Source organism: Stenella coeruleoalba (genome assembly GCF_951394435.1).
Source record: "Stenella coeruleoalba genome assembly, chromosome: 11".
Classification (NCBI taxonomy): Eukaryota; Metazoa; Chordata; class Mammalia; order Artiodactyla; family Delphinidae; genus Stenella; species Stenella coeruleoalba.
This window is the reverse complement of record NC_137157.1, coordinates 5,963,673-5,989,253: the sequence shown is the minus strand read 5'-3', so window position 1 is coordinate 5,989,253 and position 25,581 is coordinate 5,963,673. Positions and strand designations below refer to the sequence as shown.

General features: G+C 56.1%; 1 protein-coding gene across 1 annotated transcript in view; it reads left to right on the top strand.

The window, feature by feature from the left end:
• The first annotated feature begins 2,151 nt into the window (after positions 1-2,151).
• Positions 2,152-25,581, top strand: part of MPPED1 (metallophosphoesterase domain containing 1) — a 74,969-nt gene continuing 51,539 nt past the window's right edge. The window contains exons 1-3 of the mRNA XM_079937088.1: positions 2,152-2,228; positions 14,020-14,306; positions 23,259-23,440. Coding sequence (XP_079793214.1) covers positions 14,083-14,306; positions 23,259-23,440 — 406 coding nt within the window. The 5' untranslated portion in view covers positions 2,152-2,228; positions 14,020-14,082. The remainder of the gene's footprint in view (positions 2,229-14,019; positions 14,307-23,258; positions 23,441-25,581) is intronic.

Sequence of the window (25,581 nt, the reverse complement as noted above, 5' to 3'; positions counted from 1 at the left end):
GACACAGGTACCAGATGGATGTTGCAGCCGCCTGAGCGGTGAAGCTGACAGTGGACTGACCAAACCTTCTCCCCGGCAGCAGGCCTGCACTTTTACCGGGGGTTACTTTCCTAAATTCCCGGTGACCGCTCCCACACTCCTCTCCACCTGGCCTGGGAGAGCCTGCCCTCAGGGGGCCAGGCAGACTGGAGCTGCGCACCTGCAAAGGTAAGCATGGCCTCGGGAGCCAGAGCAAGTACTCATGGAGGCGGGGGGAGGGGACTGGGGAACCCGATTTCCAGGACTGGCCCCGGAGGGAGACTGAGTGGCCTGCCATCGCTGTACCCACCCACCGTGTGTTTTACCTGGCCCTCCCACTCGCCCGGCTGACCTTGGATTTCCAGCCTGGCCTCTTCACTCTGCCCCAGAATCGTCCCAGCGATTCTGCCAAGTGAGGTCCATAGACAAGGAAGCAGGAGGGGGGTGACCAGCTGAAGCCCCCTCAGCCAGCACCCCCCACCCCGTCCTGGCCTCAGGGCCACTGCCCAGGCCCCCCTCGTCTCCCTCGGCAGCTCCAGCCTCTGCTCTCTTCAGCCCCTCCCTCTCTGGTCAGGGCTGCCCGAGCAAACTCTGAAAAGGTGAACTCGGTCAGGTGCCCCTGCTCAAAAACCTTCCGCGGCTGCCACCGGTAGTCCCCTAGGCAGGCATCCGAGGCCCCTCCAGCACGTTTCCTCTTTCTTCAGCTCCACGGAAGCTGCCATCCCAAGTACGCCGAGGCCTTTGCAAACCCTGTTCCCTCTGCCTGGAATGCCTTTTCCGTACCTTCTCTCCTTGCATACACTTAGTTGGGGTGGGTCCACCTCCAGGAAGCCCCACTGGGTAGCTGTTCCCACTTCCCCGCCGCCCTCACCTGCCCTGTCCCTGTCTGCCGCCCTACCAGACTGGCTCTTCCCAGGGGCAGGCCAGGCCTGGGGCACCCACATGGGGTGTCCTGTCCTTGGGGGTTGTGTCTGAAGCTCTGATGAAGGTGGAAGTGGGAGGCACGGGGTAATGCGAGTGTGCTGGGGGAGGGGGACCCACAAACATTTGTTGGGGCGCCTTAGGTGGACCTCTGAGGAGTTACACCTCCTTCTCAACTGCCTCTCAGTCTGGGAGGCCCTGGCCTGACCTGTGCCGGTGGACACCAGTCTCCACCCATGTCAGAGGCTAGAGGTCACAAGGAGCCTCTCAGACTCCCCAGGGTAGGGCCACGGAAGCTGGGGTGTCGCTCTCCCCCTCCCCAATAAGTCAGGGCCTTCTTCAAGCCAAGGGCCAGGTCCTCGGGTCCAGACCAGCTTACCTGCCCACTCCGGGTTAGACCGCTGCTGGCCACCCATTCTACCCCGGGATTGGGGACCTGGGACCCCCAGAGGGAAGAGATGGGGGCGCAGGAGCGGGGCCAGGCCTATGCAGCCTAGGGGCTGGGGTCCACATCTCTCGGAGATGGGGGCGGAGGGGAATTCTCAGACTCCTGGCAGGAGGGGTCCGGGGCCGGGTACCCTCGCGGTCCTGGAAGAGGGTCCGGGCCGGGGGAGGGGGCCGCGGCGGCCCAGAAGGAGCAGCGAAAGCCCCAGCACGCGGTGCCCGTTGCCGCGGCTCGGGAGGTGAGAGCGCCCCCGCCGCGCTCCCCGCCCACCCCGCGCGCGGCCGGGCCCGGGGCCGGGGAGAGGCGCTGGGCGAGGCGAGGCAGCCGCCGGCCCTTTTCCGCAGCGCGGGCTCCGCTCCTCCTTCCTCCCCGCGCCCCGGCCGGCTCCCTAGCTCCCTTCCCCTGGGCGGCGGGATGCGTCGCCGGGCCCGGGCGGGGGCCGGGGGCCGAGGCCTGGCCGGCTTGGTGGGGGCCCCGGCGGCGGCCGCGCGGGACCGGGGACCGAAGGCGCGAGCGCGCCCCTCCTGGCGCCGGGGAGGGGGGAGGCGGGGAGGAAGGGGGGAGGGAGGAGGGCGGCGGCGGGAGGGGGAGCTGGGGAGGCTCGGAGCCGCGCGGCGGGCGGGCAGGCGGGCGGGCGGGCGAGGGAGCTGGCGGCGGGGAGCCCCCCGCCCCCCGAAGGAGGAGTCTGGCTCCCACTTGCTGCCTCGGACGCGCGGCAAGGCGGCCGCCGCCGGAGGAGCCCCCGCCCCTGCGCGCCTCCCTCCCCGGAGCCGGGCCCCTGCCTCCCTCCGTGCGCGCTGCAGCTCGCGGCCGCCGCGGCCGCCGAAGAGGAGCCCGGGGCCAGGTAGGGCCGGGGGGCGGGCCGGGCGCGGGCCGGGGCGCGGCGGGCGAGGGGCGCGGACGCCGGGCCGGGCGGGGTCGCGGCCGGGACCCTCTCCAGGCACGGCGTGACGCCCGCGGCGCGGCGCAGGGGCGCCAGCAAAGTTACTTTGGCTGCCTTTGCCGGGTGCTGGCGCCCTGGCCCGGCACCCCGACTGCCCTGGCGGCCTAGCGGGTGCCGCTGGGAGGGGCTCGGCCGGGGCGCTGGACTCTGACTGGGGCCGAGGGGTCAGCGAAACTTTTCCCTAGCTCGCCAGTCGCTGCTGGCTGCTGGCGGAGTTGCTGGTGGAAGAAGCGGATTGGTGGGGTGCAAGTGATGAAGATGGTGATAACAATAGCAGCCCCTAGTCGTTGAGAGCCTACTGTGCGCAGCGAAGCCCCTGCTGGTACTTGGGGGCAAGGGAGGCGGGCACTAATGCTGGTCTAGTGGCCACTTTCGCTAGGCATTGCTGCAAACTTCATCCATCCTTCCATCCATCCACCCACCATCCACCCGTCCATCCACTCACTCATTCTGTACATATTTATTACTGTCTGCCGTGCGCCGGGCACAGGGGATTCAGTGGCTGACCAGGCAGGTTCCAGCCACGCAGGCAATATTTCATGGACTGCCCAGGCTGAGGAACAGTTTTGTCTCGTGTGTGTTTATTCTGCGACTTGTTATGAGAGAGTGAATTCACGCATAGTCTCCCTGGAATCGGTGGAGACAGAAGAGGGTCAGTCTGAGAGCTGATGTGTCCAGGAGTCTGTGGCAGGCCACAGCTTTGGCCACCGTGTCTTCCATCCCCTCTCCACTGGGGCTGGGAGGCTGGAGGTGGGATCAGGTGGCCCCACCCTGGAACTGGCCCCCAAGGCCGCTCGCTGAGCTCTCTGGGAAGTCTTTGCCCAGTGATGGGTCAGAGCCTTTCCCAGCTCCCCTTGGGGGCTTGGTTGCCTCTCCCTCCCCATTTCCAAGGCCCCTATTGAACGGCCCAGAGGAGAGCTTGTTAAGTGGCAAACAATTATGAAATTAAACCAGTGAACAAAAGTGGGCTGGTTGGTGGAGGGCGAGCTGGCCCCACAGGACTTGAATGGTGGTGGGAGGCTTGTTAGCCGGGACCAGCCATGCTGGGGGCCCAAGCAGACACTACCATCGTCAATACCCTACCTGGTGTTTGCAAAAAAAAAAATTAAACCAACTTCATGAATGATTTGTCACATTGGCTCAAATGCTCTGGGGGATGTATCAGAGGCCACCGGCTGACTGCCACATTCAAGTTGGAAGCCAGGCCCTCCATCCACGCGAGCCAACGCACTACGAGACCATTTGGGGAGGGGGTGGTGGATTTGGCTGGGCCGAGGCAGGCCTCTGGTGGTGGGGAGCACACCGGGGCTGTGGAGCCAGCGGGGGGTGTTGGGAGGCGTCGTGGAGCCAGGCACCATGTAACTCGGGGACTGCGGTGTGGCAGCCATGCATAATAAACTGTGCTTCCTGACGCCCAGCTCCCTGCAAATTGGCTTTCCAAGTGGCAGCCCCACAGCACTTGTAAAATCTTTTTCCTTAAGATGGGTTTCTGCGAAATGGTTACATCTATTTGCGTGCTCACTCCGTGGAGGTGCTGATGGCTAGTCAAAAGGCGATAATCCGGTCACAGGGGTTTAATCGTGTATTCGGAAGTGGTTCAACGTGGGGCAGCCTTCCTATTTATTTCTTAGTCCTAGGAATTTCCGAAGACCTGGATTGAAGTAGATCCCTATGATGTTCATGTGGGCAGGCTCAGAGTGTCACCTACATATGGGATGTCTTATCTCCGATGCAGTTGCTGTGGGAACACTTAAAATCATTCATATATACCCTAACCCTGTGGGCTGTGTTTATGGACAGATAGAGTAGGTCTAAGTTTAGGTAAGAGACTGGGGCTTTCGGAGCTTTCTGTTAGCGCCCAAACCGTGTCAGGGATACACAGACACAAAAAGTAGCCATTCAAGAAATTTTTAAAAATTTCCCAGTCCACTATTAAACCTTCATCCGATGAAGGTAATTTAAGTTCATTTGTTTTCCCTTGAACTTGCTACATTCCCTTGCAGGCATTCACCTAACACAGGACACATCTCTCTGCACTTGTCTGAGGAATTAAGGATGGTAGCAGGATTTCACTAAAGGGTGGCACTCAAGAAGAAAAATCAGCATTCTGGGTGCGGGTTCTGGGCTAGTGGAAAACAGAAAACCTTCCCCAAAGTGCAATCATCTTTTAAATCTATCAAAATGATTTCGTTTTCCCAATTTCAGGCCTGTGAACTGATCACGAATAGCAGGGCAGAGGAAATTAATCATCCAGGCAAAGACTTTTAACAAGTAAATATTATGCACAGAAAAACATGCAATTAGTGGTGGTTAGTTAATGCCTTTCAAGTTTCGGCGGTGCACTGCAGTAAGGGTGGAATTTCTGCATTATCCCTCAGTTGTCTGTCAAAATCTTTAATGTGACAATGTGACATGTCTCTCCCATTGCCCCTCCCTCACCAGGAACAGAAAAAGGGTCTTTTCAAGCATCCCCCCTTTCCATTCTTCTTCTCTCTGAGATCTCTCCGTTCAGCAAATTGGTACCTTTTGTCTGCCTGCACCTCTGGAGCGAGGGACCCTGGGGAAAGGGACTCCCCAGGTGCAGGAGCCCGGGAATGAGTTCTCAGGCTTGCTCTGTGCCCACCGATCACACAGTTAATGGCATCGCAGATGTGAGACAGGCTGCTTGTGGGGTCTTCCTTCCGGCCAAACTTCTCACCCTCTAGGATCAGATATGCCAAACACTTGCGGGGCAGGGGGGAGAGGGGGCGAAGGGAAGAACCATCTAGACTATGCTGGGTCACACAGCAAGAACACAGCAAGAACCATCTAGACTGCTGGGTCACCCTGAAAGCAATTCCCTGCAGCCGTGTTTCCTGGGGTGTGGATGTCCCCACGGAATGAGACCACCAGCTAGCATCCTCTCCAAGCTGCCACTGACATTGTGTGACTCGGGTCTGAAGAAGTGACAAAAATGTAAAAAGCAAAAGCAACCCTAAGGGAGACCAAAAAAAGAGAGGCCCCCTTTTTGGGGGGTGGTGTTGGAGAGAAGGTATAGATAGTTCCTCTGTTAATTTGATTTGCTGTGACTCTCCCTGGTGACACGGCCATTCTGCTGCTAAAGCAAATGCTTCACTTTATTTTGATTCCCCCGCCCCCCCCCCCCCGCCCCGCTAAGGAGACAAGACTTAGTTATGCTTTAGTTCCATTTAAAATATCTGTGGCCAACGAGGGCAGCCCAATCCCATGAAAAAAAATAAATCTTAGCAATTTGGGATTATATGTTTTAATTTTGGACTCAGTGGCTTGAGATGCTCTTTGGTCTTTCCACACCTTTCTGTGAATTACCATTTGGCGGAGTTTTCTTGGACGTGAACTTGGCCAGCTTGATGTCAGACTCTGCTCGTACATCATAAGTAGATGCAGGTACCCCCCAAAAATGTCTCCCCTCTGGTTGATTGTGAGATGCGTTGAGTTCAGACTCAAGGGTGGAGTAGGTGTCTCTCTCCACCACCCCAACCAACCCCAAACCCTGAAAGTTTGCTTCCACTGCATGACTTCACATTTCCATCCCCTCCTTCCAAGAAGGATTTGAGGCTCAGCGTTGATACACATGAAAAGACTTTTGGCATCGCGCATGCTAATTTCATCACTTTAAGGGGAAAATGATGCCTCTGCCTCCCGTTTCCCCTTCATTGCATGCTTTTGCATTTTCCGACAGTACCGCAGCCTGCAAGGCTGCAAAATATATTGCACCGGCTACCTGAGAAGTGTGAGCTCATCCCTGCACCCTGCCTTTCCCCCTTCACAACGAAGTGCTTTTGGCATTGCAATGCTCATGGAAAAGGCAATCGTTCCCTCCCCCACCCTAGGCTCCCCGCACAAAGGGGTGTGTGTGTGCGGGGGGTGGGGTGGGGGGGGTTGTGGAGAATGGAGTTTTGCTTTTCGTAAGTTTGTCATTCAGACACATTAGTTAATTGATCATACTTTGGAGATTTAATCCTTAATTGCAAATTCCCGCATGATCACAAAAAATGCACTTAAACTGATCATAAAAATGGCAAAACCCCAATCTCAGACTTAAGTGTAGAATTACCATAGTGCCGATTTGATTATGCTTCAGTGACATCTGTTTAATAGATTTCCATGAGAACTGTAAGTCCACATTCACTTTCTTTGCAAATTGTAACTGAACGCTGAGCACCCCAGACCCCCTTGCTTCTCCCCCTCCCCAACCATGTGCATCCCACACCTCCATTAACGTTGAGTGTTACTTGACGCGTACGTGGGAAAAGGATGCAGAATGCTGATTTTTTTCACGTGTAACTCGTATTTCCTTTTGCGTGTGGGTATGTGTGCGTGCTCGTTTGAAACGGATCCGAGCAGCTTCCCATCTCAACTCCACAGATACGCGACTCTCCAAATGCTTTATTTCGAAAACTAGGACATAGCACTTTGCAGAAGAAAAATCAGTGCATTCACCATTATTTATGTGATTGCTGATCTGCTAGATGGATATAGAAAGCACCAAGAATTATAATAATTTATGGAGCAGAGCACTGCTTTACACACGTATTTCTCAGCCCGAGCTTTGAGGGTTTCTTTGCTTCTCGGGCCTCGTTCGGTGCTCCGGGAATGGAGAATATTCCGAATTTGAAGACCAGCGGGGTGAACTGACTGCGTTCGTATCTAAAATTAAAGGAATAAGTGAGCAGCTATTTGTGGCAGACAGGACATGATCCAGTAAGTAGCCGTCTTCATCATTCTGAAATAAAAGTACATAATTGGAAAATGAAGCGGCAGCGACTGCTTGTGGGGGGGGGTGGGCGGCGAGGAATTAGAAAGTGTAATTTAAAATCATGTAGTCATAATTCAAAATGGGCCCAGCTAAAAGGTTTTAAAGTGGTAATGCTTTAAAGTCACTCGTGGTTGATCCTTTTTCAAGGAATATGGTCTGATTTTCACAATATTTGTGGATGCCTTCATCGACTTAGCCCATCAGCTTATTCAACGTGGCTGCTAATACCAGCTGCAGGCCAGTATTTTTTTTTTTTTTTCCCTTGGAAACCCACAGTTGATAAAGAAGGAGGTCAAACATAAGGGCTGTCATTTCAGACACATGGGGGGATTGGGTCTGATTTTTTTCCTACTGGGCTGTTTGTTCTTTTTCCTTTCCTTTGAGTTCCTATGTTTTTTTCGTTTTTTTGGTTTTTTTACCCTTTCTGACATTTTCAACTACTGACTAATCAATTGCATATTTACAGGCATGAGCAAAACAACGGGAAAAAAAACCAGTTTAAAAGTGACTTTTGAGCTCGTGTGGAAGCATGACCTGTAAAAGAATCATTCCCAAATCCCCACACTGGGCACTTTTCTGTTAAATATGATTTCTCCTGCATTTTGCTTTGCGGGGGGGCATAACTTAGGTGTTAGCGTGGGCGTGGTTTTCCTGCAACGTTTTGCCGCCTTGCCGCTAAGTTCTCAACAAAAGCTTCAGCGAGCAGGGCGTTGGGCTGAGCCGCCTTCCTCTCTGCATCGCTCTGGGCGACCGGCCAGAGACAGTCGTCTGCATGCTGGGCTGACCGGTTGCAGGGGCTGGGGCTGCTGGCTGCCCCCCACTCGCGGTCCAGGGAGGAGAGGAGTGGGAGTGAAGACAGGGTTGGAATCCTGGGGACACTCTCCAGGTGTTGGGCTTCGTCAGAACGCTGCTGTGGGAAAGGCTCTCGGGGCACATGTTTCTCGGGGGGCTTCTCCTGTTTAATGGACAGTCACCCCTGTGTAATCATTGATTGTCATCCGAGTTTCGGACTCAGGACAGCACAGTATCGTCCCGGCCTCAAGTTATGGCTACAGACATGCCGGTGATGGAGAGAGAGAGACATGGGTACCTCCTGGGGGTGGTCGCCTTAACAGCCTCTGGTTGGCTTGGATTACGGTGACCTTTACCCTTTATGATATTTTCAGCTATTGAAATGGGGGCACTTTTGAGAGCTGGAGAGGATGCTGGTCGTAATGACTGACGGGGGACAGCAGACGTGAACCGGGACTGTCCCGAGCCCACCCCGGCTCTGAAGAGCCTGAGGGAGTGGCTGCCTCAAGCCGTGTGGCAAAGGGAAGCTGTCTTTGGTCTGCAGATCGGCGACCCCGGCAGCGCGGTGGCTTGTAGATTTCCCTTCCGTATCTGTTGGGCAGATTTGGGCTGCCGGGACCACCCAAGTGTCTTGTCTCCTTTGCAGAAATCCACCTGCTCTTAAGATGCTCCGTGTACGCCGAGGTCCTTCTCAGTGTCTCCTTTTGGGCCTTCAGCACGTGCCAGGGGCCTCCTAGTTTGGTAGGGGCCTCCTCGGGGGCCCTCCAGGCCCCTCCCCTCTACCTCCTCATAAAGGGGTCTGAGCTGCCCTGCTGATCTGTCCAGCTGCTCCTGCGGGGCTCCAAGCCCTTTGAGGGTCAGTTTCGTATCTGGGTCATTTGGGTCCCAGAACAGGGCCTGCCCTCGAGGGGGGAAGTGGGTGTTTCAGGGCTGACCGGTGTTCTGCGGTGACCTGGGTGAGGGAGTGGTGAAGTTTGCCTAGAAAACTAGTCAAGGGCGGGTGGTACAGGGTGTGTCCAATCACAGCACCCTGGGAAGGAGTGACCTCTGACTCACCCAGTACTGGATGGGAGGGCAGGGGCCAGGAGCCCCCTGATTATCTGAAAATCTCTGCTCGATTCTCGGAAGTTCCTGGAAGAGCTCCTGGGTTTCATCGGAACGTTCTAACCCCAGTAGAAGAGACGCTTAGTGAGAACCTCCTGGGTGCTGGCTCCCAGCCAGGTGCTTTTGCAGGTACCGTGTCCTGCTCTCCTGCCAATGGCTCTGGAGGGAGGTTTAGCCTCCACATGTTTACAGGTGAGAAACCCCAAATCTGAGGAGGTTGAAGCTGCTTTGGAGTCTGGGCTGGGTACCTGAGGGCCTGTATGGTTTCTCTTACTCACTCATTCGTTTGTGTATTGTTTCATTCTTTGGCGTCTCAGCCCAGACACAGGACATTACTCTGGGAGCTTCGGTGAGAGAAACCCCAGGGAGGTCAGAGTCGGTGGGGGTGGGGGGACATCTTCCCAAGGCCCCGAGCCAGGAAACAGGTGTGTGTGCACAGGTGGGGGTGGTGCGTGGAGCCTTCCAGGCGGAGGGAACAGCAAGTGCGAAGGCTCAGAGGTGGGACTCCCGGTGTGCCGGGGAATCCTGGGGTGGAGAGCTTGGCCTGAGTGGTGAGGCTGGGGGCAGGTGTGGGCTCCTGGGCTCTAAGGAGCCGGGCTCCTGACGAGATCCAGTGTGTGGGAAGGAATGGCGTGGTCAGGGTGTGTGTTAGCGCCTTGGTTCTGGAGGCTGGTGTGATGTGTGGCCTTGGTGATGCACCAATGGAGGGCAGACAAGGTTGTGGAGGCAGCAGCGGGAGGTGGGGCCCAGGTTGGCCTCTTTCCCGGGTATGAGCTTCCGTACCGTCCGTCCCTAATAGCTAATTGCCGCCTGGTGCCTCGGCCGGCATCCAGGCTCCTCCTGGCCTCAAGGCACCTGAGGACCAACAAATAAATTTTGTCTCTGAGGGGAAAACAAAAAGAGAAACCACCTTGTGAAAGAATAAGACTTTTGAAAAGCGAGCCCTAAAGAATGGAAGGAGTTTTTCAACAAGAAGTTTTCAACTCTCCCAATCTGGGCTGACTGGTCCTTTATGGAAGGGCCGGCACAAGGCTCCCGTCACCCCATCTGTCACCTCCTGACGCGACCGATGAGAAAGTGGAAGCACAGAGAGGTTAAGTGACTGCCCAGGGTCCCGTAGCTAAACAGCACCGAATTTGAACCCTGAACCTCTGACCTCAAAGTCCAGGCCCTCCTCCATTGCAGAAGCACACCAGGGGCCAACAACAATAATGATACGATGAGACTGTTTATTGATGCTGTCTCTGCCTCAGGGCCTTTGCACTCGCTGTCCCCTCTGCCTTGGTTCTCTTTCCCAGGTCTGGCTCCCTCTCAGCATTCATTTTGAGGCGATGGCACGTCTTTATACAGGACTTTCTTGATCATCAATGTAAAGTAACCACCCTCTTCTCCCCCAGTACTCATTATTGCATCACCCCATCCTGTCTTCTTCCGGGTACCTATTATTATCTGGAAGTATCTTTTCTATTTACCTATGTGTTTGCTTTCTTGCCCCCACCCCCGGTTCCTTGAGGGCTGTGACCTGTTGATTCTTTCACTGCTCTTTGTGGCATCTGGACCGGTGATGGCTCATAGGGCCAAGGTCAACATTTGTTGAATAAGTAAATGCATTAATCAATCTATTCCACCCTCCTCTTCGTAGTCCCATTTCCTTCCTGCCCGCTGGCACGGAGGAGGCTCCGGTGGCCCAGCCAGGATGTGTAACTTGCTCAAGGTCATTCCACTGGACAGAGAGCCAGGATGGAAGCCCAGGTCGTCTCCCCCGCAGCGGGTCCCAGCGCCCTCCACGTCGCCTGCGTGCTGTGTTGTTTTGTGGACCAGGTGTACATGCTTCCCAGCTCCAAGCCGTGTGTTTGGGAATCGCTGCTCCCCCTCCGTGGATCGGCTGCGCTCTCCGCACAGTGGCTGGCGCTGCTGCAGCGCCATAAATATTAAATGGGCGTTAAAAGAAGGCTCTGCGTTCCCAGTTTCCCTGATTTCTCTGAGCGGGGCCCATTGCAAACCCCCTTTATGTGAAATGCAGCATTTCACTGCGGAGCGCCTCCCGGGACGCCTTGCAGCCTGCGTTTTCTGGCCGAGTCCCCTGGTGCAGACAGGTTCTCCCCCACTGCGGCTAGCCTTGCTGCAGGGCACGCAGGCGCCCGCTCCTTGGGGGCAGGGGTGGGTGGAGGACCCCATCCCCACACCCCTCCCTTCCTCCATCCCTGCATCCTTCCCTCCATTTCTCCATCCTTCCATCCATCCCTGCACCCATGCATTCACTAATGCAGTATTTATGAAGCATCTGTGCTGGGCCCTGGGGTGATGATGATGAGGATACGAACAACAATAACAATATTTTTGAGCATTTGCTATGTGCTGGGCTCTGTGAAAAGCAGTTTATGTGTGTCACCTCATTTAATCTTCACGACTGTATGACATGGGTACTATTTTCTCTCCATCTCGTGGACGAGGAATCAGAGCCCCTGGCAGGTCACAGAGCTGCTGGGGCTTGATCTGACGTACCAGGGTGAGCGAGGGAGACCTAGGCTCAGCCCCCAGTGGACATCCAGGCTCTTCATGGGACCCTGGGCTGAGGACCCCTGATCAAGGCCTCTCTGAGGAAATACTGGCGTTGTTGAGGGGTGAAGGGTGAGTTTGGCCAGATGGAGAGGAGGCCACGGGGGGTCGAGGCTGCCTGTGTCCAGGTCTCGGCACCACCCTTTCTCTGTGCTGGCCTTGGGCAAGAGACCTCACTTCTCTGTGACACACCGTTCTCATCTGCAGAATGTGGGGTATTGGAACACCGATGTCATAGGTAGGTGGTGAGTCTTAGAGAGGGGCCCCTTGAAAGTGTTGGAACTGCGTGCTCTGAACCAGCTCACAGCACTCATTAGCCAGCGGCCTCTGGGCACTGGAGCCTGCTGGGCACAGACCTGTGTGGCTGGAGTGTGGGCAGGGCCCGCGGGCCGTGGGGCCTCATCAGAGGAGCCACGGTAAGGATTTCAAGCAGGGGCTTGGCATAGTCAGCTTACATCTGAGAAGACTGCGGTTCTTCGGGGCTCCTGGAGCTGCACCCTTTGCTCACACTGGACACCCCTGGACCACAGGTGCCCCAGCACCTGGGCAGCACCTGCCCACAGCAGGCCTTCCGTACACAGGTCCCCGATTGAACTGAATCGTGATTATAATAGTAACGGCGAACATTAGCTGGGCGCTTGGTGCCTGCCGGGCACTGTGCTCAGAATTCCCGTTCGTTTAACCTGCGCAGCTGCCCTGGGGGGCGATGTTACTGTTATCACACCCACTTCCCCGAAGACGAAGCTAAGACTTAGATTAGGAAGTTGGCTTAAGGTCACACAGCAGGTCAGCTCCAGGCTGGGCCTCAAACTCTTGTCCAGATCTGGGCTGTTGGAGGCCTGGACCTCGCGTCTGCAGCCTTGCGGCCTCTCCCGGGGTAAACAGGATGGGCACAGGCCCCGAGGCCCGGGCGCCCTGACTCACCCAGCTAGGAGGCCTGCCACGCTGCATCCGCTGCGGGAACCGATTCGTTAGAAACAACGAACAGGACAAAGAACGGGAGCAAGTGCGTCCTGGAGGGAAAAGGCTGAGTTTTTTCTCCTTATCTTCCCAAGTGGAAAGGAGGGATGTGTATTCTGAGTCAGGATGCATTTTTTGGGGGGAGGATGGTGACGGGAGAGCAGAAGGATATTGGTGTTTATTGCACCTTGTATGGGCATGATTGTTGAGAGTTCAAAAAATTAATAATCTATTTCTCCTTTGCACCTAATTAAAATGTTCTCCAGTCTCTAATTTTTGTCATTTTCCTAATCTAATTTGTTTTCTGACTGTGTCCATTCTTCTTCCATGTGCAAAGCAAAGGGGATTTTTTCTTCCTTTAACGTGACTGGGATCTGACTGTCCAGGAATAGTTTAAATGATGTTATTTTCTCCTTGGTTAAATGAAGTGCGGATACAATCGTCAGAGGGTCTTAATGACCAAAACCCAAAAAAATCCGAATCTTTGAGGCATTTCCTGTTTACATCGTTAAAAAAAAAATTATGGAAAAGAGCAAGAAAAAAGATGATCTTAATGAGGAAGCATGGGCCGTCATGGCAAGGGTGTGTGTCAGGGTGGGATGCAGTCTTGTTTCCAGGATTTCACATAGCCGAGTTGGAATCAAAAAAGGGACATTTTAATCTAGTAACTACAAATGCAAACTGTACTTTCCAATGAAAGAAATGAAAAAAATGTCTATAGCGTCTGTAAGCTGTGATGTGAGTGGATTCAAGGTTTGACTGGGAACATCGGAATTCCTGAGATCCCTATAAGGCATTCGAGAAGGTTGTTGGTTTTTTGTTTTGTTTTGTTTTTTAAGTAGATTCCCCCCCCACGCCCGACCGTGGCCACCCTCTGAGCTGAGTTGGTGTATGTCAGTCTTTCGGGGAAAATCCCTTCTCCGGGCGCTGCTAAAACGATATCTTTAGGCGAAATGGTGGTTGATGAAGGAATTTGTGCCCGTGCTTTCCCCACCTGCTCGGGCTTGTAGGGGTGTGGCCGTGTGGGAGTGTGTTGGTGGGGGGGTCTGAGGGGAGCGGGTGGGGTTGGAGGTGAATCCTTCCTATTCCCCAGTTCCGAAAAGTAAAACTTACCTTACCTGTTTCCAGAACACCAGCCATTGTCTTCCGCATCTCACGGCCACGCTGTGGGCTCTGGAGGGTTTTGTCGAAGGCAAAAAAAAAAAAAAAGTCTTAAGTATTTAAACATGTTGGACCATGCATGCATCCGTCCATGGCGTTGTGGGTTTTTTTTTTTTTTTTTTGGTCCCCTCCCTCCCTTCCCTTTTCTTTTCACCAAAGTATATTCATCAAACTGCTGAGTTGGAAAGATTTGTAATGAGTTTTTGAGCTGTACGACTGTGTTTTTTTTTTTTTTTTCCTCTCCCCCGCCCTCTCCCTCTTTCTAAATCTTCATCTGACATTAAATAAAGCAAATCCCAAACAGATTAACTGTCGCACGGTTCTGCTTCGTCTCCTCAGTCTGTTCCCAGGTCTGGCTCGGGGCCGGGCGGCGGGAGATGCCCGGGCGGCCTGCGGAAGTCCATGTGGCGCGCTAGGTGGGATCCCGGCGTCCTGAAAGCAGAGGCCCTGGCCCTCCTGCCCTGCGGCCTGGGCATGGCCTTCTCCCAGTCCCACGCGATGGCCGCGCGGAGGCACCAGCACAGTCGGCTCATCATCGAGGTGGACGAGTACAGCTCCAACCCCACCCAGGCCTTCACCTTCTACAACATCAACCAGGGCCGCTTCCAGCCGCCGCATGTGCAGATGTGAGTGGGCGTCTCCGATGGGACTGCGGGGTGGAAGGTGTGGGTGGTGAGGGCCGTCCGGGCTGGGCTCCTGGACTCGGGGTGCCTCCTGGCTTCTGGGCCCAAGCGTTTCATGCAACGGTTCTGGGATCCCCAGATCAGCGAGGCTCTGAGTTGGGAGGGATGTGGGAGAAGTTGCAGCGTGCTGGCCTGTGGGCCGATTCTGGCCTGGAGTCTTGTTTCGTTTGGCCGGGAGAATGTTTTACAAATATTGAAAAGTGAGGTGATTGCACACGGAAATCCAGACTTCTGGCTTTGCCGTACAAAGCCCAACGTCCTGGCAGCCCCAGGCCCATACGTCCTCGTGGCAATGTCTGGGGAGCTGAGCTCCAGCTGCCCCTTCTTGGTATTTGGTATTGGGTTACTGACCCCCTGGTCTAATTCATGTTCCTTGTTGTACAGATGGGGAGGACGAGGCCCAGGGAGGGGACGGGACTTGCTGCAGGCCCCATGGCAGGGTAGGACCCTGGGCTTGGCCTGGCTGTCCTCTCTTCCCTCTGCCTATCCCTTTTGCCCAGACCCCCTTTGCTTCTGTTGAAAAAGCAGAGATGCTTTCCAAAAGGACTGGGGAATTCTGCTGCCTGCCCTTTGGGGCTGATGGAAAATACCAGGGGTGCCCCAGCAGTGGGGCCGCAGCGAGAACATAGACTCGGGACTCCTGTGCACAGGTAGAACCTTTCCCCCGCTCCCTGGCTTTTTTTCCAGTGGTCGGGAGGGGTGCAGGTGGCACAGGGTGGAGGTGGGTAAATTCCTGGCCCTGCCCTGGGCGACTCCGGGTGTTGCCAGAACGTCCTCGTCCTTTGTCCCCGCTGCCCGCTCCCATCAGCCCCGCACCACAGGGCTTACCTGGTGAGGAAGCAGAGGCCCAGACGGGTGACCCACGCGAGCCCACACAGCTGGCAGGCACCAGAACTGACGCCCATCTCCAGTCCAGGGCGTTCTCCATGCTTAGCATCCTTTTGCTGTGATGTCTGTGGACGTAAGTATGTACGTCCCTCCATCTGAGAGTGTAGACATTCGTCTGCTCCATTGCTGAAACTTCTCTCAGCCCCTTTGGGGTGCCCCTGTGCTGGGTCTGGGTCTCTGACAAGCCCCTGACGAGGGGGGAGCCCCACGAGTTCCCAGTGAGAGCACAGGGAGGTCAGAGCTGTGATGGGGATGCTCCTGGGCTCTGGGGCTCAGAGCAGGCCCCCTGACCTCCAGGCTGGGTCAGATGCCCCCATGAGGACACAGACCCCAGCTTCCTCTAGGACCTTGAGTACCGTCTCTAGGGAGCCGTGGTCAGGTGAGGTATCAGCGGCCGTCCCTTCGGGGAGACGGGAGAACGCGGCCTGCGGCCCGCGTAGAAAAGGAGCCAGGGGTTTCCACACCCGGGCCTGGAAGTGGGGTGGGGAGGTTGCTGCCTCTTGTTACTGTGTGGTTCCCTCGGGACTGGTCTTCTGTTGCAGAGGATGGGTGCAGAGAGATCATTCGTGGGCGAAGGGGTTCTGGAAGGCAGGTGGGCACCAGGCCTGGGGGTGGGCTCCAGCGCTGGGAACACCCTCTTCCCTGCAGCGCCTGCTCTGGAAAACGTTCATTTCTGTGGGAGCCGCAGGGCTGGCCTGTCGGTAGCTGCTTACTTTATTGTTTGGTCGACTTCTCTTTGGGAAACTAACCCCAGTACCCAGTTTGGAGCCAGGTTGGCAGATTTGGGCAGGATGGGAGGCCCTGGGTCTCAGGCCCGCTCTTCCTTGGTCTCTGGGACCTTGAGGCCTGGCAGGGCTGCTGCAGAGGGGGAAGGCCCTCCCAGGGCTGGGTTTTCTCTTCTGTTGCTGGGGTTTCTCCTCCTGGGCTGGAAGTGACAGTGTCTGAGGTCCCCGGATGCCACTGGGGACGGGCGAGAGCACCGGGCCCCTCGGGCAGAGCAGGTGGGGTATGTGTCTGTGCCCATTTGTCTGCACACCCATTAGAGGGGCCCCTGGGCGCCGCAGATACAGCTGAGTAGTAGCAGGCAGAGCTGTCCTGTAGAACACCCCCGCCAGGCAGCCCCCAGTCCCAGAACAGGGCTAGGGCAACAGAAGTCAGGAGACAGGGCGGCCAAGGGGCTGAGGAAGGACCCTCTGGAAGAGCTGACTTTTAGGTTGAGACCCAGAGGACGAGGAGTGAGGGCAGCAAGTTGGGAGGGGGAAGCAGGCCAGGCAGAAGTTGCCGCAGGGTCTGAGCTGGGGGGCGGCTGGGAAGTGCAGGAACGCCCAGCTGGGTGGAGGGTGCGCTGGGCGGGAGCCACGCGGGCCCCCGTGGGCCGGGCTGTGTCCTGAGGAAGGGCAGTGAATGACCAGGTGAGAGAAGGGTGATTCCCCCGCTTAACAACTGCGGGTTATTTGTTCATTCATCCATTTATCCGTCCTCTCGGGGTGTTTGTGAGCAGCTGCGCAGCACACTGGTTAGTTAGGAGTGTGGGCTCCAGGCTGGCCTGCCTGGCTTTGAATCCTGGCTCTGCCACTTGTTTGTCGGGTGTCTGTCGGTGCCTCAGTTTCCCCGTCTATGTAATGCCGCTCATTGTAATACTGAGGGTCAGGTAGGTGAACCCACATAGAGGGGGGCCAGGCCACGATGTCCTGTATCGTTAGTATTCGCTGGCTGGGCTAGGTGCCAGGGACACAGCAGTGATCGGGGCAGAGCCCTGCCCGCGCCGAGCTGACCCTCCAGTGGGACACGTCGTAAGAGTATTGAAGTGCGCGATAGCGTAGGATCCTGGGAGCAACAAGTGCTGTGGAGAAAAAGCTTAACGGCTTTTCGTGGTCGCTCAGCTGGCGTGGGCGGAGCAGGTTCCCACCGGCCTGCCCCGCTGCCTCCCTCCTGGCCTGCTCTATGCTGCCTGCTCCTGAGGCCAGGGCTCCAGGCTTTACTGGCAGTGGGGCTCTGGGGAGGCCGGGGGTGTGGGCCGGGTGGGTCCTGGGAAGAGCACGCAGTGCGCCCTGGTCCTGGACTCCTCATCCGGTGCTCTCTCATTGCCTGCTCGGGTCAACCCACCTTTGAAATGCAACTTTGTACCCAGCTGGGTGAAGCCGGATCGCGTGGGGACTCGGCGGGGCGCCGTTCCCTCCCACCCTCCTTCTTTGGACTCACACCCTGTGCACCAGGGAAGCACGTGGGTTTCCATGGCGAGTCTCCACTGAGGGAGACGCGGGAGGACGGATGCCACTTCCCAACACGTAATTTATCGCCACCCTGGGCTTTGTCTCGGGTGAGGGAGCGAGGGGCCCTATTTAATAAATCCACAATTTACATTAGTAACAACAGTGACCGTCCAAACGCGGCCTCCGGTTGAGCCTGTGATTTATGTAGTTGCCCCCAGAGACCCTGGCGGTAATGAGGCTGTCTTTGCCTGAGGAGTGAATGTCTGGATCTGGGCCTCTGGGTTTTGGGCCCTGAGACGGAAGACCCCTTACCCTGGGGGCCGAGAAACCCTGCGGTGGTCTGGGGAGAGCCCCTCCAGGCACCGGCCCCTTAGTCCTGGGTGGGCAGGTGGACGGGTGGCCTGTTGCTCAGCGAGAAGGTGAGAGCAGTGTCTGCGGGACAGGGTTACCCTGGGGATCCACCTTATGGGGGCGGGGAGCTGGTGCCAGGCATGGCGACTCCTCTCTGGCCTTGAAAGGGAGTCCCATCGGTGGATACTAGACTAACCCATTTAAAGACCCTCCAAGCACGTCAGGCTGTGCGGGGTCCTTGAAGAATGTAGCAGGGCGGGGCACTGCTCTGCGCCAGGCTGGGACTGGCCCCTATCCCCGGCCCTCACCTCTGCGCCAGGTTGGAGTGCCGACCCCCTCGCACGTGACACGGAGGCTTCAGAAGGGACCCAGTGGCCCCTAGCCCGTCTGTGCACTGAGAGGTCTCCAGGAGACAGTGAGGGTCAGCCTTGGCCCCGGGAGGGGCCAAGGGGGCGTGGCAGGAAGAAAGCCCCGACCTGGGCTCTGTCTGTTCTCAAGCCGCATCCTGCACCCTCTCCCCAAGGGCTCCAGGTGCAGTTCTGGTTTCTGGGACATTTATGTTTTTTATTTAAATTAATTTTTATTGGAGTATAGTTGCTTTACAGTGTTGTGTTAGTTTCTACTGTACAGCAAAATGAATCAGCTATACATATACATATATGCCCTCTTTTTTGGATTTCCTTCCCGTTTAGGTCACCACAGAGCATTGAGTACAGTTCCCTGTGCTATGCAGTAGGTTCTCATTAGTTGTCCATTTTATACACGGTATCAATAGTGTATATGTGTCCATCCCAATCTCCCAATTCCTCCCACCCCCCCCCATACACATTTGTTCTTTCCGTGTTTTCTGGGACAGTCCATTGTTCCCTCTGCCTCCCCTACTCTTTGTCCTGACAACATAGACTCATCCTTCAGATCTCACCCAGGTGTCACTTCCTTGGGGACACCTTCCCTGACCCTTCCCCAGACCTTCCTAACGGCCCCCCACCCCGATCTAAGCACTCAGAGCCTTCCCTTTGTGACGCAGGCTTCAGCCTGTGCTTATGCATTCATTTGTGGGACAGTTTTCTAAGCATCTGTCCCCTCCACCAGCACGGGCTGTCCCTCGAGCCTAGCACAGTGGACAAGAGGGGGGAAAGAAAAGGGAGCAAGGATGAGGCAGGGTGCACGCCCCAGGAAGAGTGTGGTGGGAGATCAAGGAGGGCTTCCTGGGGGTGGTGGCATAACCCCGGAGCTTGGAAGACCAGCAAAAGCAAAGCCAGGATGTGGGGAGGAAGGGCAGGCACAGGGACTCAGGATGGAGGTCACCTCGGAGCCAGTGCTTCGTGGAAAGAGCCTTGGGCAGTGTGGCCCAGTGCCAACCAGTCCCTACCCTCCTCTGGGCCTCCGTTTCCCCACCTGTAGGATGAAAGGAGGGGACCAGAGGTCTCTCTCATTCTAGAACGCCACAGCTCGTGTCCAGTTACGTGGCTGGACATGGTTTTGGAACTTCACTGAAGGAACGGGTCCTCTGCTCTCCACCCCCTGGCTTTCAGTGTACCCTATTTCCCCAGGAAGTAGTGGGGGGATGGGGCTCTGCTTCTGATGCCCACATGAGTCTTTGGTACCAGGAGCTGCACTTCCAGGGAGCCAATGGCTTAGGGGAGAAAGCGACCGAGAAGGGGTCCAGGGCACAGGAAATGGGCTGCAGGGGGCAGCCCTGGGTGGTTCCCACCTTACAGAGCCGGACTGGAGGATGGGAGGGTCCAGGGCACAGCGAGGAAGTCGCCGAGCCAGGGTGCCAGGCTGGGTCCAGGTGCCGGAGGCTGCATTCTCTATTCTGCACCATGCCTGCCGCCAGGATTCCGGTGGGCAGATCCCTTGTGAGGCTGGAGAGAGTGGTGACAGATTATAGGTCTCAGAGAGAGAGAGAGAAAGAGCCACAGCCTTGATGGGGCCCTCAGCAGGCAGAGGCTTTGGGAAAGTCGGGTTTGGCCCCCCCCAAACCAGGAACACTTGTTTCCATACCTTCTCTCTGGTCCATGAAGAACGACTCTGGAATAACCATTTTGCTTTGTTTCTTCTAGTCGCGAGAAGGTGTGAGGTTAAATGCCCCCATTCCAGTTCTGAAGGCCTAGGTTCAAATTCTGCTCTTTAACGTACTAGCAGGTGCCCTGGATGTGGGACTAACCTTTCCAGGCCTCAGTTACTTACTCCACAGGGCTGCTGGAACTCAGGGGTTAGCCAGGGTTTTGCCATTGCAAGTGTCAGAAACCCAATTCAAATTGTCTTATGGGTAAAGGAGAGTTTACTGGCTCACATAACTAGCTAGGAAATCCAGATTGGGACCAGCTTCAGGCACAGCTGGATCTAGGGTTCAAAGGATGCTGCCGGGTCCTCCCACCCTTTGTGTGCTCTCGTTCTCTTTCTCCGTATCTTCATTCTTCTCGCTCTTTTCCTCACTTCTAAACACCGGCAGGGTTTCTGGGAGCTGCACGAGGTGGTCTCTATGGGTGTCCCGTCCTGTGCTTAGCAGGTGTTTGGTATTTAGGGGGCACTCAAGAAGCATTTGTCCATAGATTGACTGAATGAAATGAAGGCCTGGAAATAGTCCAGCTTGGTGTGAGTTCTGGAACCAAAAACCAGCTTCAAATTCCAGCTCCACCAGCTTCCATAGCTGAGATCCTGGGCACGTGAGCCTTTTCTGCTCCTCAGTTTCCTCATCTATAAAATGGGCACAACCATAGTGCCCTGCTCAGACAGTCATTGTGAGGGTGAAGAGAGCAGATGCATGTACAGCGCTGAACACATAATGAGCTCTCAGCCCTGGAAATCATCAGTATCATTACTGTTGTTATTATTTCAAGGTTCAGCATTTGTTACAATCCAAATAGCCGGAGGACAGTGCCGGGAAATAAGAGTCTATTTTTTTTTCTCTGGGGATTATTAGGTTTGCCTCCTCACTGAGCTCAGAAGCCTCGGGGCGGAGGGAAGTAAGAACAGAGTTAATTAAAGAGCTTGGGCTCCAGCAGCAGGCCCAGCCTGACTAGCCCCGGTGCAACTCGCGTGCTCTTGGCTGGCTGATGGCGGGAACTGCTCAGGGCTCCTCCACGAGGGACTCACAGGGGGTGGCATCTCACTCCCTGTGTCTCCTTTTTTTTTCTCTTTGACTTGTTTTCTGTTTCCTTGTGGTGTCCTCACAACCTCAGTGTATGTGAGGGGGAATGAAAGAAAGAAAGAAAGAATGAATGAATTTGAATGAATTTGATTGGCTCACTCGTGTTCCTTGCTGGGCCAGTAGCCCAGTAGTGATTGGCTGCCTTGGTCCAATCAGCTGTGTTAGGGGCGGACAGGTGGATTCACAGGCCAGCTCCCTGCAAGACTGTCACATGGGGTGGGGGGAGGGACCCAGAGGACAGAGGAGTGGCAGCAATTACTGGGAGGGAGATTTGCGCTTCCAGACCAGCTCAGGCATCACCTCCTCCTGGAAAGTTCAGGGGGCCCCAGGCCAGGTTAGGGCTTTCTCTGGCCCCCAGCCCCTCTGCTGCCCCATCGAATCTTGTGACTTTATTGTCGTTTCCTGGCCAGGTCTGTGTCCACCGTCAGTCTGGGATCAGGCCTGGCTCATTAAGTTCCCCAGCTTTGAGCTCAGGACTGGTACCCAGTAGGCATTCAGGATGTGTTGTGTTGAATGAATGAGGGAATGAATGAAGGAATGAGAGGGATGAAGAAGGGCTCCAGAACCCTCCTGTTGCCATCATCAGACTCAGGGATTTTTCCTCTTCTCCCCGGTCGGGTCCCACTCTGACCTGCTGGGATTCGAACTTGACTTAACCACCCCCAGAGAGGTGCCCCGCGACCCCCTCCCGCCGCAGCCTGGTGACGTGGAGGGGCTGATGTGACGCTGTAGCTGCGATGGATGGGGCGTGCTAAAGGTCCCCGCACATTAGCCTGCTGAACCCACGTCTCTCGTAAGGTGTTAGTTACGTTTCTTCGAAGTATTTTGTCTGAAGAAGAAGAAGCATAATCAGAAAGATGCCTTTGAAAGTATTTACGTAACTGATGTGGCGCTGCTTTTGGTTTGGCGCATAATTAGATTTAAACACAACTCCTCGAGCCGCATCCTCGTTGGGAGAGAGCAGCTCGTTGAAATGTCATTGCGTTGTTTTTCAGAGTTTTGAGCCTGGAAAAATCAGTCAGCTGAGGAGGCAGAGTGTGGCTCTTGGGGAGAGCCCTGAACTGGGGGGGGCCACCTGTTCAGTGTCCTCCTCTGTAAGACGAGAAGGCTCCCAGGGGCTCCCCGGGGCCAAGAACTTAACAGTTGTGCAGCTTGTTAATTTTCTGAGCATTGTTGCCTAATGAGGTGGCTCCATTTTACAGATGAGCAAACCAAGGCCAGACATTTTCCTAAGGTTACATTAGTGACGAGCAGCAGATCTGGGATCTGAAGCCTGGTCTTCTGATTCCAGAAGTGTTTTCCTACAGGACCTTGGAAAGCCCTTGTTCTAAACCCGATCGGACCATCTCATAGTTTTGGAAAATTGCTGCCTGTCTTTAGTGCTTTGTTTCACAAGTTCCCACGAAATTCCCCCCTTCCCTCGTGGCTCTCCCCGGATTCTACTTGTGCTGTCTCTGCACAGTGCCAGAGAGTCGGATCTTCCGGCTGGAAGGTGGAGCTCCGTCCATGCATCCCTGATGGGGCTGATAGCACCCCCCAAGGGGGTGAAAACTGGTTTTGGGGGGTGAAAAAAATCTTACTCTGATTCTAAAGCACAGATACACGCACAGTAAATGAACAGATATACGGCGTATCTGTGGTGTTAGAACTTTATGAGAGAGGGGTGAGTAGAAAAAACATCTAAAAAGGCCCCTTGGGCTTCCCTGGTGGCACAGTGGTTGAGAGTCCGCCTGCCGATGCGGGGGACGCGGGTTCGTGCCCCGGTCCGGGAAGATCCCAAATGCCGCGGAGCGGCTGGGCCCGTGAGCCATGGCCGCTGAGCCTGCGCGTCCGGAGCCTGTGCTCCGCAACGGGAGAGGCCACAACAGTGAGAGGCCCGCGTACCGCAAAAAAAAGAAAAAAAGAAAGAAGGCGAAAAGGCCCCTTAAGGGCTGATAATGAAAAAAAAAAGGTAGAGAGGTACTACTTGTCAAGCAGCAGGTTAGCTGTAGCCGCCATACAGGTGCACGCGGGTACAGGTGCCCGGCTGTACCTGTCAGCCCTTCCCATTCATTACCTCGCAGCAACCCTCGGGGCTTCCCACGTTACAGAGGGGAAGCTGAGGCTCAGGGGGAAATGTTTTGCCCGGCTAGTGATCAGGAGGGGCAGGATTCGGACACAAGTGGGCAGGCGGATGTGATCTGGACCACGTGTGATCTGACCTGGCTGTGGTCTGAGTTGATGGGACGTGAGCTGCAGCCTCCCAGCGCCGCGACCCCGTGACCCCATGATCTTCTCTCCCCTCAGGGTGGACCCGGTGCCTCATGACGCCCCCAAGCCGCCCGGATACACCCGCTTTGTCTGCGTGTCTGACACCCACTCCAGGACGGACCCCATCCAGATGCCCTACGGCGACGTGCTCATTCATGCCGGGGACTTCACCGAGCTGGGGCTCCCGAGCGAGGTGAAGAAATTCAACGAGTGGCTGGGTAGGTGCCAGAAGGGGCGGTGCCTGTGAGCAGCCGGACTCGGGCGGCCCCCTGCCCTCCGTCCTTCCTCCCTGCTCTGCCCGGCCCCTCCCTGGACTTTGTCACCTGTCCACCTCCCCTGGGAAGCCCCCTGGCCTCCGGGACCAGGCCACACCCCTCTCGCTCTCCCGTGACACCTGGGAGGTCTCCTACGCCAGCGCTTGTCTCTGCTGTGATTTTCCATTTGTTGGTGGGATTTTTTTGGCCTGGGGGACTTCCTCCCAAAGGGATTTTGTCCGGGTTTGTTTTTGTCCACTTGTGTGTCCAGCCCCCAGCGCCTGGTACAGGTAGATGCCGAGTAATAATTGATGAGCAGATAAGTGGCTGAATGGACGGATGAATGAATGACTCTCTGGGAACGGTGATGTCAGGGCAGGCTCCTCAGCTGGTAGGTACAGCCACCCACCGTCATTGACGGCTTCTCCAGTGAGGGGACCCTCCAGGCCTCGTGGCCCCAAGCAGGAGCCCAGGGGGCCCGGTGTGGGTTCCTCCGTGGGCAGCCATTGGTACAGGCAGCGGAGTGCCGTCCTGCGCCATAGGAGATGGTGGGCCACGATTTGCAAGCACGCCCCTAGGGTTTTGTCCTTGGCTTTGCTTTCTTCCAAAATAAGAAAGACATAAATCTGGGGTGCCGCCCTGGGAAAAGCCGTTTGCTTGGAATCCAGGGACACCTCCCAGCGAATCTCTGTGCCATGGCCCAAGGAGACAGATGGGTGGCCCCTGGGCTGTTGACACAGAGGCCTGGGTACGGGGCGGGCCCACCTCCCCGTGCAGCCCCTCGTGGCCGCCAGACGGTCCCCCGCCTCCCCAGGGGCGTCCCGCTGTGCAGTTGGCTGGGAGCTGTGCAAGCAGAGGGGGGCCAGGAGCGAGGCGGGTGGCTGCGGCGGGAGAGGCTGGCTCTGCCAGTCGAGACAAATATTTACAAGCAAGGCCTTGCACTCCCCTTGGCGGGCTCGGAGCTTTAAATATTGATTATTCAAATGGGAAGTTCTCATCAAGGGGCCTGTTTGGGCTGAGCTTTGTGAAGGCTGGGGTGGGAGGGGCTCCTGTCGGTGAGTCTGCCCTGGGCTTCTCCCCACGCCCCGGGCTGCTTCCCAGGAGGGGACCCTCACGGCGGCTGGTTTCTTGTCCCCCTGCTGTGGGTCTCAAAAGATGTGAGGCTGAACTGAGTCCGTGTCCCAGGCAGAGAACAGGAGTCGCTGGTGGCCGGGCACCTGCTTGTGTGCCAGGCTCCTTACCACCACTGCCGGGCTGAATTTGAGGAAGAGCCATTTGGGGTGGGTGCTGTTTAGACCCCTATCTGACAGAAGACGATGTCGGCTCCCTTGCACTGAGGTTCCCGAAGTGAGGGACTATTTCCGATGTCCCCCCGGCCCAGACGTGCTCGTCTCCAAGCTGAGTGAGTAAATGAACCCAACAGTTGCATGTGCCAGGGGGGTGGTGGCCAAGGGCTGTGGGATCTCAGTGCAGAGGCTGGTGGTGGCCTCTTCCCAGGCTGGGGCGGCTTCTGGGACAAGCTGCCGTTGGGCTGGGCCCGGCCTGGGGAGCTGGGCGATGGTGCTGGGAACAGAGCAGCTGCAGGTTGAGGGGACAGCGGAGGCCAAAGCCTGCGGGGGGACACTTGAGAGGTGGCATGACGTGTTGTGACTGGAAGGAGGAGGTTTGGAGAACGTGAGGGTGATGAGCCTGGAAAGAGGGGTGGGGACTCCCTGAGACTCTGCACATAAGGGGAAAGCAGGGGCCTGGGAGGGCCAGCACGGTGAGATGTGGCCATTTTAGGAGAATCTCTTTACTTGCCTCGTAACTGAAGTCAGAACTGTGTGCTGGAGGAATTGAGGAGGCTTTCTTCATGTCTGCACTTGACGTGGGATTGATTTATTTGCCTGGATCATCACGGGTGGGAAGGGTGAACTTACAGAGGGGTCTCCCTTTTACAGAAGGAACCTCTCCCCTTGGCAGCCTTGAAGTGTTTGCAGATGTCAGTGTTTGTCACTCAAGTGGGCTGGGCGGGGCTTCTGCCTGAAGAGTGACAGAGCTGGAGGAATTTGCATGGGAGTTAGGGCATCAGTAGGAGTGGGTTTATAGCGGTCCGTCTGCATCTG